General features: G+C 51.5%; 1 protein-coding gene across 2 annotated transcripts; it reads right to left on the minus strand.

Moving 5' to 3' along the window:
• Window positions 1-1,756: 1,756 nt before the first annotated feature.
• LOC308128202 (uncharacterized protein) lies at window positions 1,757-12,690 on the minus strand. Of its 2 annotated transcripts, XM_080493913.1 has the most exons (6): window positions 12,623-12,690; window positions 9,191-9,259; window positions 8,909-9,005; window positions 8,643-8,809; window positions 5,739-6,069; window positions 1,758-3,065 (listed from the first exon to the last, which is right to left on the minus strand). In XM_080493913.1, the coding sequence occupies exons 2-6, from the start codon at window positions 9,191-9,193 to the stop codon at window positions 2,368-2,370; spliced, it is 1,296 nt and encodes a 431-aa protein (XP_080350039.1). In that variant the 5' UTR covers window positions 9,194-9,259; window positions 12,623-12,690; the 3' UTR covers window positions 1,758-2,367. The 2 variants fall into 2 exon arrangements, with proteins under 2 accessions (XP_080350038.1, XP_080350039.1); XM_080493912.1 differs by having other exon boundaries at window positions 1,757-6,069.
• Window positions 12,691-12,987: the final 297 nt, after the last annotated feature.

The following is a 12,987-nucleotide window of genomic DNA, read 5'->3' on the forward strand; positions in this document are numbered from 1 at the left end:
CTGATGGAGGCTGATGGAGGCTGATGGAGGCTGATGGAGGCTGAGGGTCTTGCTCAGGGACCAAGAGTGGGTAGTTCAGTATACCGGTACTGTATTGGTATCGCGGTACTGACGCCTTTCAAACGATACTACACTGGGCCCGGCTGGTACCGGGATCTTTTTTTATTTATTTATTTTCCCGTGGCCGCGGAGCGTCACTGTTGTAGTCTGCACCGAGGAGAGTCAGTCTCTCTCTGAGGGGGGAGAGTCGCCAGTCTCTCTGAGGGGGGAGAGTCAGTCTGTCTCTGAGGGGGGGGAGCCGTCAGTCTCTCTGAGGAGAGTCAGTCTCTCTCTGAGGGGGGAGAGTCGTCAGTCTCTCTGAGGGGGGAGAGTCGTCAGTCTCTCTGAGGGGGGTGAGTCGTCAGTCTCTCTGAGGGGGGGGAGCCGTCAGTCTCTCTCTGAGGGGGGAGAGTCGTCAGTCTCTCTGAGGGGGGAGAGTCATCAGTCTCTCTGAGGGGGGAGAGTCGTCAGTCTCTGAGGGGGGTGAGTCGTCAGTCTCTGAGGGGGGAGAGTCGTCAGTCTCTCTGAGGGGGGTGAGTCGTCAGTCTCTCTGAGGGGGGAGAGTCGTCAGTCTCTGAGGGGGGAGAGTCGTCAGTCTCTCTGAGGGGGGAGAGTCAGTCTGTCTCTGAGGGGGAAGAGTCGTCAGTCTCTCTGAGGAGAGTCAGTCTCTCTGAGGGGGGAGAGTCGTCAGTCTCTCTGAAGGGGGAGAGTCGTCAGTCTCTGAGGGGGGAGAGTCTTTCTGTGAGACGGGGTGCGCTAACGCTCCCGCGCGCCGACCTGAGATCCACAACGGAATGAGCACTTCATACTCGACCAACACAACTTCAAAATAAAAGTTAAAACAACTTATTTTCAAAACAATCTTCTCCCAACCGAGCTTGGTGCTAGAAGTACTATATGAAGTACTTTGTCTTCAAAACCAAAGAGCACGGTGTTTCCATCACCACTGAAGCTCCACTGTGTAAACAGTGTTAGAGAACACGTCTGGTCCAGAGTGGAAACACTACTAACCTGCTACACTACTAACCTACTAACCTACTAACCTGGTTAAACTCCTGAAGGACAAACACCCAGACCTGCAGAAGGAGTTCAAAGAACCACAGCTAGTAACTTATATACCATGAAAATATAGCTCTGGAAAACAATGTAAGCTATTATAAATATTAGTATTGTAAATATAATATAATTAATAAGATAAAAATATAATATGAACATATTTTATTTTAGCCATTTAATGTTCTCAAGAGTACTGCATAGTAACAAACCATTTAAAGACTCTGGTCCTCCTGAAGACAGGCTGATCTAATGACGTTTGTTGTGTTTTCTGTTTATTTGGAAAAGTATCAAAGTATGGAACTACATGGTGGTATCGGTATCGGTATCGATACCACCATGGTGGTATTGGTATCGATACCACCATGGTGGTATCGGTATCGGTATCTATACCAACATGGTGGTATCGGTATCAGTATCGATACCAACATGGTGGTATCGGTATCGGTATCGATACCAACATGGTGGTATCGGTATCGATACCACCATGGTGGTATCGGTATCGATACCAACATGGTGGTATCAGTATCGATACCAACATGGTGGTATCGGTATCGATACCACCATGGTGGTATCGGTATCGGATTGTTGCTATCAGTCGCTCCACTGGAAGTCATCTATTGATCCGGGACATCAGCGATCATTCACACCACAGGAGGCGCTATTCAGGCTCTCAACTTTATTGATCCAGGACATCAGGAACATTTTACAACTCCAGTAATATAAAATCATATCCTCATAGTTTGTTCAGACACAGACGCAGTACTCTAGGTATACTAACAGGAAGCACATTCCATGAAAGGTCTGCAGGCTGGTATATTACTTCCGAGCAGTTTATGGAAATACATTAGAAATACAAAAAATACCATTTTGGAATGAAGGTTTAGATTTCTTATGTGATCAGAGAACAATATTGTACATTTCCCCCATTTCAAACATTGTTTTACTAAATACACTTTTTTCTAGTTCTGTGTTGTGTGAGTACAGAATGAGAGTGATATTGAGAGTACCCGAGTATCTTCACTCACAGAATCGACTTCTTCTATCGAACTGCTGGTTTATGATCACGCACAATACTGACAAACATTCTTAATAGAACAAGACAAGTTGACATAAATAACAACACTATACATACAGGTTACTTCATACCCGCGGAGGCGTTACTACACAGAGGGACTCAACAGCTGCTCTGTGGGGCCGGAGTTGGTTTAGTTACATATATTTACATATGTTGGTGGACTGAAGCTTCATTTCTCGAGGCGACGGAAAGGAGAATCAATTGTTAAGGCCGAGCATGTTGGAAAGGCCCAGGGAGAATCGGTCCTTCTCATTGGCTGTGGAGACTTCAGGAGCCTCGACGCTCAGCGTCCCCTCTGGCTTCTCTACCTTGAAAGTGCCTCCTCTCACGAGTGAGGGATCCTGACCGGAGGCGTGGAGCTTCAAATCGATCTCACTTTTGTCTTCGGTCGGTGTGACGTTCGCCGAGGGGGGTTTCTCCTTCGCCCTTCTCAATCTTTCCAAGACGTCCACCTTCTCTCGGTCTCTGTGGGTCGTGTTCAGGACCGGCAAGCGGAGCCCTTTGCTCACCACGTAGTCCTTATCCTCGGAGCTTTGGCTTGAGGTGTCGAACGCTTCTGCCAGTCCTCCGATGATGTCGATGCTGTTTCTGGGCAGAGTGTGGAACTTGAAAGCAGGAACCTCCAACTCATCGTAGGACACATCGGCATCAACGCCGTTCCCGTCTTCAAGATTAGAATCGCTATCAGTGTCCAGAGATTTGGATTTGGACCCACCCAGACCAAACTTTGGGAACTTGAAATGGGATTTTTTGGGCTTTTCCAGACTTACATCAGCATCTTGTACGTTCACATCAACTTTGGGCCCTTTTATATCTCCTCCCGGTACCTTCACATGTGCTGAAGGAGCGTTGACGTTGACCTTGGGTGCCTCTAGTGAAGAGTCAACATCGGGACCTGACAGAATGTTTGGGATCTTGAAATAAGGAAATTTAGAGTCACCAATGTCAATCTCAGGTGCTTTGGGCAGGTTCGTGTCCAGATTTGGGGATTTCATCGTGACGTTAGGTGCTTCCAGGTTTGCTTGCGGTAGATTGACATCTATGTTGGGAGCTTTTGGTAGATCAACACTGGGTCCCTCTACACTGGGCTTCCCCAGGCTCAAGCCCGGTAGGTCGATACCCGCATCCAGATTTGGAGTGCTGGTGTTCAATCCAGGGCTTTTCAGACTTAGATCTGCACTGGGCATCGTTGTGTCTACCGAGAGATCTGGACTCCTGAGATTAGCATCAACATCAATATTAGGTTCTTTCACTTTGACCCCTGAGAAACCGAACTTTGGCATTTTCATTTTGGGAAGCTTTAATCTGCCTCCTGAGACGTCTGGAGTTTGAAGATCAACACCAGCTTCTGGTAATTTAGCATCAAGATCTGGTGTATCAAGTTTGCCCTCAATTTTGGGTCCAGACAAGGAGAGATCAGGGGTTTTCAGGTCAAGGTTAGGGGTGCCCAAGTCCATCTTGGGTATATCAAGACCGGCATCAATGTCTGGTGCTTTTAAATCAGTGTCCAGTTCAGGACCCTTGACTTTTGGCCCTTTGAGCTTTGGGAATTTTATTTTACCAAGCTTCCAGTCAGGAGCCTCCATATCTGGACCATCAAGATCCACAGATGGACCTTTGAGATCAGCATCTGGCATGCCGATATCTATACCGCCATCAATGTTTGGTCCAGACAAATCAGCATCAATACCGGCCTTTGGTGCTTTTAATGTGCCAAATGTGGGTTTCTTGATGTTGAGCCATTTAAATTTTCCAGAAGGACCATCAACATCAATGTCTGGAGCATTAACATCTACATCTGGACCATTCAGTTCAGCCTTTGGCAGGTTCAGACTCGCATCTGGCAAATCAATGTTTGGTCCAGACAAATCAGCATCAATACCGGCCTTTGGTGCTTTTAATGTGCCAAATGTGGGTTTCTTGATGTTGAGCCATTTAAATTTCCCAGGACCATCAACATCAATGTCTGGAGCATTAACATCTACATCTGGACCATTCAGTTCAGCCTTTGGCAGGTTCAGACTCGCGTCTGGCAAATCAATGTTTGGTCCAGACAAATCAGCATCAATACCGGCCTTTGGTGCTTTTAATGTGCCAAATGTGGGTTTCTTGATGTTGAGCCATTTAAATTTCCCAGAAGGACCATCAACATCAATGTCTGGAGCATTAACATCTACATCTGGACCATTCAGTTCAGCCTTTGGCAGGTTCAGACTCGCATCTGGCAAATCAATGTTTGGTCCAGACAAATCAGCATCAATACCGGCCTTTGGTGCTTTTAATGTGCCAAATGTGGGTTTCTTGATGTTGAGCCATTTAAATTTCCCAGAAGGACCATCAACATCAATGTCTGGAGCATTAACATCTAAATCTGGACCATTCAGTTCAGCCTTTGGCAGGTTCAGACTCGCGTCTGGCAAATCAATGTTTGGTCCAGACAAATCAGCATTCAAATCTGGACCATTGACTTTGGGCCACTTCGGCTTTTTGATCGTGGGCCATTTGACATTTGGACCCTTGATGTCTGCACTTGGTGTGTTTATATCTAAATCAGCTTTAGGCAAATCCAAATCAACATCAGGGGCACTTAAATCTGCATTCAGGTCAGCTTTTGGGCCACGGAATTTGGGTTTTTTCCACTTCTGGTGAGGCCATTGGATTTTCCCAGCTGGAGGCTCTACGTTGATATTTGGGGTATTAACATCCAGATGGGGACTGTTCAGATTAGCTTTTGGTAGATTCAGACCAGCACTGGGCCCATTAATGTCACCCTCAATCTTTGGAGTTGACATATTCATATTTGGTGTGTTGAGATCAGCATTGACGTCTAAGTCTGCTTTTGGTCGGTGAAGCTTCGGCTTCTTCCATTTGTAGTGAGGCCAATTGATACCGTGGGAGCCGTCAATATCTGGGACATTCATGTCACTCTCCACTTTGGGAAGAGAGACGTCAACATCGGGGGCATTCATCTTTGCATCTAGGTCAAGATCGGCTTTTGGTCGATGAAGTTTGAATTTCCCCCACTTCTCGTGAGGCCAAGTGATCTTACCAGATGGTTTATTGATGTCAAGGTCAGGGGCTTTGATGTCAAGGTCAGGGGCTTTGATGTCAAGGTCAGGGGCTTTGATGTCAAGGTCAGGGGCTTTGATGTCAGCTTTGGGCAACTTGAGGTCAACATCTGGTGCATTAATAGCCCCATCAATCTTTGGTGTGGAGAAGCTGGCATTAGGCGCACTCAGGTCAGCCTTTAAGTTGGGGTGTGATTCTTTTATTTTTGGAAATTTCCAGTTCCCAGGCCACTTGATATTCCCAGATGGTGCCTTGATGTCAGCTTGTGGGCTGTCTAAATTGATACCAGGAACATTCAGATCCACTGCTGGACCATTTAAGTCAAAGTCCGGGGCTTTGATTCCCCCCTGTGGGGCTGACAGGTTGAAGTCTGGACTGTCTATGTTTCCGTTAATGGAAGAGAGGTCAATATTTCCAGAAGCGTCCAAGTCTGCCTTGGGAGATTTGACTTGAGGAAGACTGAAGTGTGGCATTTCAAATTTGGGGGCCTTGTAGTTACCTGTATTGATATTTGGTTTATCCATGTTGAGAGAGGCACTGGGTGCGCTGAGACGGGGAGTCGAGAGGGAAACATCAGGTGATGTGAGGCTGGCACCTAGATTTGTGTCTAAATCTGGTCCTGTCAGTGTCGCAGAAGGCACAGTGGTTGCACCAGCAACATCTGCCGAGGGCGTATTTAACCTCAGACTGGGAATGTCTCCATTCACAGTGGGAGCACTTAGTCTACCACCCAACCCTTGCGTGGCATCTATCGTTCCGTCCAAGCCATCAAGAGAAAGCCTCGGCGCTCTAGCAGATGCGTCCAGTGACAAATCCGTCCCCGAGAGTGTCTGGTGGTGGTGAAGGAGAGAAAAGGAAGAAATCGGTTAATCAGCACTTTGGCATTAGTCTCCAACTGAAACATCAGGGAACGACTCAAATCAATCCAGTTTTCATTTGTAGAGCGTAAAATACAACGCAGCCATTTCAAGGCACTTCTACTGAGAACAAGCACATGAGCAAGTAGGGATTCAAACCCTGATTCAGGTAGGGTGGTGGGGCTCTAAACCCTGCTTCCGGGTAGGGGGGAGGTCAAGGTGAAGGGGGTAAGGATTCTCTATTGATTTCAGCATACATGAATATTCTTGCTGCAGAGGAGGATGGTCATCAATCAGTCAGTACCAGCAATAGAGCCGTCTGCTGAGAGAATACCTAAGGTACCCCTGATTCTTTTTAAAAGTACAGTCTCAGGAACTTCCTGTCTTGGCGGGTGAGGAGTAGACATATTGTTTTCCAGCTCCTGAGCTCCCACAGCTGAGGAAGGAATCACTGCCCACAAAGCACAACAGACGGCCGCGCTAACCAGGCTACTGGAAGACCATGAGACTGCCCGGTCCATGGAGGGTAAGACCACCGTCCCCACACCAGAGTCCAAGCTTCACATCCTGCAAACCGTTCACAGGCAGCACATTCCTTCACTGGAGTCCAGCGCGGACTCTGAGTGATTGTTTGGTTTGTTTGGAGGCTACCTGCGCTAAATGCTAAAGTCATGGACTTGTCACTGGACAAAATGTCCATTATGGGACTGCGTAACTCAAACTACCCAGCAACCAGCCAGCAACTCAGCTTGGGACTGTTGGAGAACCAGGTTCCTTCTCATGAAGACTTTCCCGCCTTTTCTCACCGGCTCCATAGCGTCTCACCAATAGATTTGTTCCTCTTGGATAATAAAGTGTCTGTGAATATCACCAACCAACCAACCAACCAACCAACCAACCAACCAACCAACCCAACTCATTTAGAATGAACCTGGACAAAAAGCAGGATCTTCTAGTTCCCCGTCTGCGGAGAACCTCCCCGCCGCCCTCTTTTCCTTTACAAATGCAACCCGAGGATTAAAATACCTCGACGTTCTCGTAACAAACTGCTCCCCAAAGTATCTGTGACACCGGTTGGTTCTGGGAGTGAGAGTCGGCTTGTTGGTGGACGGTCCCCCCGGCTCTGCTGGTCAGTCTGGTCACCTTTTCCTTTACATCTTTGAACAAGTTCCAGGGTTCATCTGCCAATCCATTGTGTCTACGATGGGCCAGTGAGCTCCTCCTTCCAGTGCAACAAACAGGCCGACCTAAAGACCTCCACTCCCCAACTTCTGAGACATTTGGCTTCAACGGACTTTCACTACTATCGGACTAATAACGTCAACAAGATCCTTTTCGCCCTTAATAAGTGCTCGCTATGGGCCTGCATGGAACCAGTCTGCCGCCCTGTGGCGTTATGGTCACCAGTCTGCCGCCCTGCCGCCCTGTGGCGTTATGGTCACCAGTCTGCCCTCCTGTGGCGTTATAGTCACCAGTCTGCCGCCCTGTGGCGTTATGGTCACCAGTCTGCCGCCCTGCGGCGTTATGGTCACCAGTCTGCCCTCCTGTGGCGTTATGGTCACCAGTCTGCCGCCCTGTGGCGTTATGGTCACCAGTCTGCCGCCCTGTGGCGTTATGGTCACCAGTCTGCCGCCCTTTGGCGTTATGGTCACCAGTCTGCCGCCCTGCCGCCCTGTGACGTTATGGTCACCAGTCTGCCACCCTGTGGCGTTATGGTCACCAGTCTGCCACCCTGTGGCGTTATGGTAATCAGTCTGCCACCCTGCCGCCCTTTGGCGTTATGGTCACCAGTCTGCTGCCCTTTGGCGTTATGGTCACCAGTCTGCCGCCCTTTGGCGTTATGGTCACCAGTCTGCCGCCCTTTGGCGTTATGGTCACCAGTCTGCTGCCCTGTGGCGTTATGGTCACCAGTCTGCTGCCCTGTGGCGTTATGGTCACCAGTCTGCCCTCCTGTGGCGTTATGGTCACCAGTCTGCCCTCCTGTGGCGTTATGGTCACCAGTCTGCCGCCCTGCCGCCCTGCCGCCCTGTGGCGTTATGGTCACCAGTCTGCTGCCCTGTGCCGTTATGGTCACCAGTCTGCCGCCCTGTGGCGTTATGGTCACCAGTCTGCCGCCCTTTGGCGTTATGGTCACCAGTCTGCCGCCCTGTGCCGTTATGGTTATCAGTCTGCCGCCCTGTGGCGTTATGGTCACCAGTCTGCCGCCCTGTGGCGTTATGGTAATCAGTCTGCCACCCTGCCGCCCTTTGACGCTATGGTCGCCAGTCTGCCGCCCTGCCACCCTGTGGCGTTATGGTCACCAGTCTGCCCTCCTGTGGCGTTATGGTCACCAGTCTGCCGCCCTGTGGCGTTATGGTCACCAGTCTGCCACCCTGCCACTCTGTGGCACTATGGTCAACCAAACGAGTCACACAGAACTTCAGATTGAACCCCCATTGTCGTTAATGCTGATGTTTCTTGCTCGGTGCTAAACGAGTCGACACCCTGTTTTCCTCAGGATCAGCGACTGAAGGCAGAACACATGAAAGGTCTTCGTTGAGGTTTACCTCCGTATGAGGCCAGCCCACAGAGCCGTCCCCCTCCAGGCTGACCAGGTCCTTCCTGGTCAGGACCTCCATGCTGTCTTCGTACGGCTCCAGAACCTTCAGCACCTTCTGGACTTGGTATTTGTCCAGCTTGTCCAGGTGGATGGTGGCTGCAACCAGCTCATCTCCTGCAACGAGACGAGAAACGGCCAGTCGTCTCCACCTGTGGCCTGCAGACGCTGGGCGGGTCTGGGGGGTGGGGTCTGGGGGGGGGGGTCCCCTCTTACCGCTCTTTGTTGCGACCAAGCGGTCGGTGAGTCCTCTGACGACGCCTCCGTCCTCCGAGTCACTGAGGACCAGACTGCCTCTCGTACTGTCGACGCTCTGCACACAACACAAGACCAACGCCGTTCGCTCATACTGACGCTTTCAGAAGGTACTGGGACAAATACTGAGTACTTTGTACGTCTGCTTTTGAAGAGGCAATTCAACAAGTACCTGAACAACTTTAAGTACTTGTTCATTGGGTATTTCTTTAGTGAACGTCCCCCTCAGAGTGTAAAACTCACCATCGTTCATCAGGTGTGTTTACATCCACATGTCAGAGACGTCATACCACAGAAGAAGAAACCTCGGAACTGTAAAACACCAAACACATTCTTGTTAAAACCACAGAAGTAAACTTCTGGAGGACTTCTGGAGGACTTCTGGAGGACATCTGAGAACTTCTGGAGGACTTCTGAGAACTGAGCAGCTCCTGGTCTGCGTTTGTTCACTTCATGGAAAAAGACTTTGTAACCACATCTTATCACCAACATCATCTGCAGACACCATTAGCCCCTCCACCCTCCTCACTACAGACATCATCAGCCCCTCCACCCTCCTTACTGCAGACACATCATCTCCTCACTGTGGACACCATCAACCCCTCCACCCTCCTCACTGCAGACACCATCAGCCCCTCCTCACTGCAGACACCATCAACCCCTCCACCCTCCTCACTGCAGACACCATCAGCCCCTCCAACCTCCTCACTGCAGACACCATCAGCCCCTCCACCCTTCTCACTGCAGATACCATCAACCCCTCCACCCTCCTCACTGCAGACACCATCAGGCCCTCCACCCTCCTCACTGCAGACACCATCAACCCCCTCCACCCTCCTCACTGCAGACACCATTAGCCCCTCCACCCTCCTCACTGCAGACACCATCAACCCCCTCCACCCTCCTCACTGCAGACACCATTAGCCCCTCCACCCTCCTCACTGCAGACACCATCATCTCCTCACTGCAGACACCATCAGCCCCTCCACCCTCCTCACTGCAGACACCATTAGCCCCTCCACCCTCCTCACTACAGACATCATCAGCCCCTCCACCCTCCTCACTGCAGACACCATCAGCCCCTCCACCCTCCTCACTGCAGACATCATCAACCCCCTCCACCCTCCTCACTGCAGACACCATTAGCCCCTCCACCCTCCTCACTGCAGACACCATCATCTCCTCACTGCAGACACCATCAGCCCCTCCACCCTCCTCACTACAGACATCAGCCCCTCCACCCTCCTCACTGCAGACACCATCAACCCCTCCACCCTCCTCACTGCAGACACCATCAACCCCTCCACCCTCCTCACTGCAGACACCATCAGGCCCTCCACCCTCCTCACTACAGACACCATCAGGCCCTCCACCCTCCTCACTGCAGACACCATCAGGCCCTCCACCCTCCCCACTACAGACACCATCAGGCCCTCCACCCTCCTCACTACAGACACCATCAGGCCCTCCACCCTCCTCACTGCAGACACCATCAGGCCCTCCACCCTCCTCACTGCAGACACCATCATCTCCTCACTGCAGACACCATCAGCCCCTCCACCCTCCTCACTGCAGACACCATCAGGCCCTCCACCCTCCTCACTGCAGACACCATCAACCCCTCCACCCTCCTCACTACAGACACCATCAGGCCCTCCACCCTCCTCACTACAGACACCATCAGCCCCTCCACCCTCCTCACTACAGACATCAGCCCCTCCACCCTCCTCACTGCAGACACCATCAGGCCCTCCACCCTCCTCACTACAGACACCATCAACCCCTCCACCCTCCTCACTGCAGACACCATCAGGCCCTCCACCCTCCTCACTGCAGACACCATTAGCCCCTCCACCCTCCTCACTGCAGACACCATCAGCCCCTCCACCCTCCTCACTACAGACATCAGGCCCTCCACCCTCCTCACTGCAGACACCATCAGGCCCTCCACCCTCCTCACTACAGACATCAGCCCCTCCACCCTCCTCACTGCAGACACCATCAGGCCCTCCACCCTCCTCACTGCAGACACCATTAGCCTCTCCACCCTCCTCACTGCAGACACCATCAGCCCCTCCACCCTCCTCACTACAGACACCATCAGCCCCTCCACCCTCCTCACTACAGACATCAGGCCCTCCACCCTCCTCACTGCAGACACCATCAGGCCCTCCACCCTCCTCACTACAGACATCAGGCCCTCCACCCTCCTCACTGCAGACACCATCAGGCCCTCCACCCTCCTCACTGCAGACACCATCAACCCCTCCACCCTCCTCACTGCAGACACCATCAGGCCCTCCACCCTCCCCACTACAGACACCATCAACCCCTCCACCCTCCTCACACTCTCTCCTGGCTCAGGTTTGATCTCCCAGACGACAGTTCATCAACATCAATCACTCCTCTGCTGCCAGGCGCCCCCCAGGGTTCGGTGTTCGGCCCCCTCCTGTTCATCCTCCGTCTTGGTACCATCACACTCCAACATGGTCTCCACCTCCACTGCTACGCCCACGGCATCCAGCTCTCAACCAAGTTCATCACGCCAACAACCTGCTCCACCCTGACCAACACATCATCAGCCCCTAATCCTTCATCCACCTAATCCACCCTGATCACTGACAACTCCACCCTGATCACTGACAACCCCACCCTGATCACTGACAACTCCACCCTGATCACTGACAACTCCACCCTGATCACTGACAACTCCACCCTGATCACTGACAACTCCACCCTGAGATATAAAATGACGGACGTGAAGTCAGGTGATTGAAAACAAGTTGTGTGTGTGTGTGTGTGTGTGTGTGTGTGTGTGTGTGTGTGTGTGTGTGTGTGTGTGTGTGTGTGTGTGTGTGTGTGTGTGTGTGTGTGTGTGTGTGTGTGTGTGTGTGTGTGTGTGTGAGTCAGAATGCATCCAAACCGACTGGTTTCAATGAGCACATTCCTGTGAACCAAGCTGGCAGAGACATTGCAGCGACACACACACACACCCACACCCACACACACACACACACACACACACACACACACACACACACACACACACACACACACACACACACACACACACACACACACACACCGACCACACCCATCTGCCCTTGCTGATGTGAACAGTTGTATTGATGGAGCTTTTCAGTTCTTTCAGGGTGAAACTGGAACTCAGAAGCTCCAACAACACAAGCTGGTGTGAGGGTGGATGCAGCCTCCACCCCTGGTGGTGTCTCTGAGTGTCTCTGAGCGTCTCGACGCTTCAGAAGAGACGAGGGTCTGCAGGCCGACGGCAGCAGCGGTGAGAACAGAAGGAGGCTGGTTAGTAGGTGTTTCCTCTGGAACGCAGATTAAAGAGCTCTGGGTGTGAGCCGGTGACTGCAGGCGTTGGTATGTCCCCCAGCGGGGACAGCGGGGACAGCGGGGACAACGTGAGGCTTTCCTTCATCCGCTGCCTGACTCTGCTTCACTTAAAGCCTCTTTGAAATATAGAGCGTGAACACAGATGGCGCTCTGCAGTACGTCCTGACACCCAAACAGAATTCAGTCTCTCCCCACTGCGACACAAAGGCTATCAACGCCCAGGAGACAATAGCGTCTCCACGCGTCTCCATAGGCTGAAGTTTAAACACCGTGAGCGACTGTTTTGAACCAAACATGAGACAAAGGAGGTGTACTGACCGCCAGCCGCTGCCTGGGTGTGTGTGTGTGTGTGTGTCCTCCTCCGTGGATCTCTGCTCTGTCCGCCTGGACGGATGGAGCAGCAAGTTAAAGCCTTAGAGAAGCTCGGAGAACAGGTTGGACAGCATCAGGACCGCCTCTGGTGGTGGTGGGGGGGGCAGTCCCTCTACCCTGAAACACCCTGAAACACGCCACGCCTCGTCAACAGGACGAACCAGGTTTACTCAGGAAGAAACAATGTGGCTCAGACTGTGTTTTTCTAATGAAGCCACACACACTGAAGTACTCCAGGGATTCCTGTGTGATACAAGAAGAGTAATAGAATGATGGAGGAATAATTCTGAGCTGACGTTCACGTCCTCTCC

The sequence above is a fragment of the Lipophrys pholis genome (assembly GCF_963383615.2).
Source record: "Lipophrys pholis genome assembly, contig: SCAFFOLD_28, whole genome shotgun sequence".
In the NCBI taxonomy this organism is placed as follows: domain Eukaryota; kingdom Metazoa; phylum Chordata; class Actinopteri; order Blenniiformes; family Blenniidae; genus Lipophrys; species Lipophrys pholis.

Excerpts from the sequence above, each read along its gene's own strand:
- LOC308128202 (XM_080493912.1), bottom strand. Across the intron at positions 8,810-8,908 it reads CTTGGTCGCAACAAAGAGCG|GAGATGAGCTGGTTGCAGCC; the intron begins GTAAGAGGGGAC and ends GTCTCGTTGCAG. Across the intron at positions 6,070-8,642 it reads TGGGCTGGCCTCATACGGAG|ACACTCTCGGGGACGGATTT; the intron begins GTAAACCTCAAC and ends CACCACCACCAG.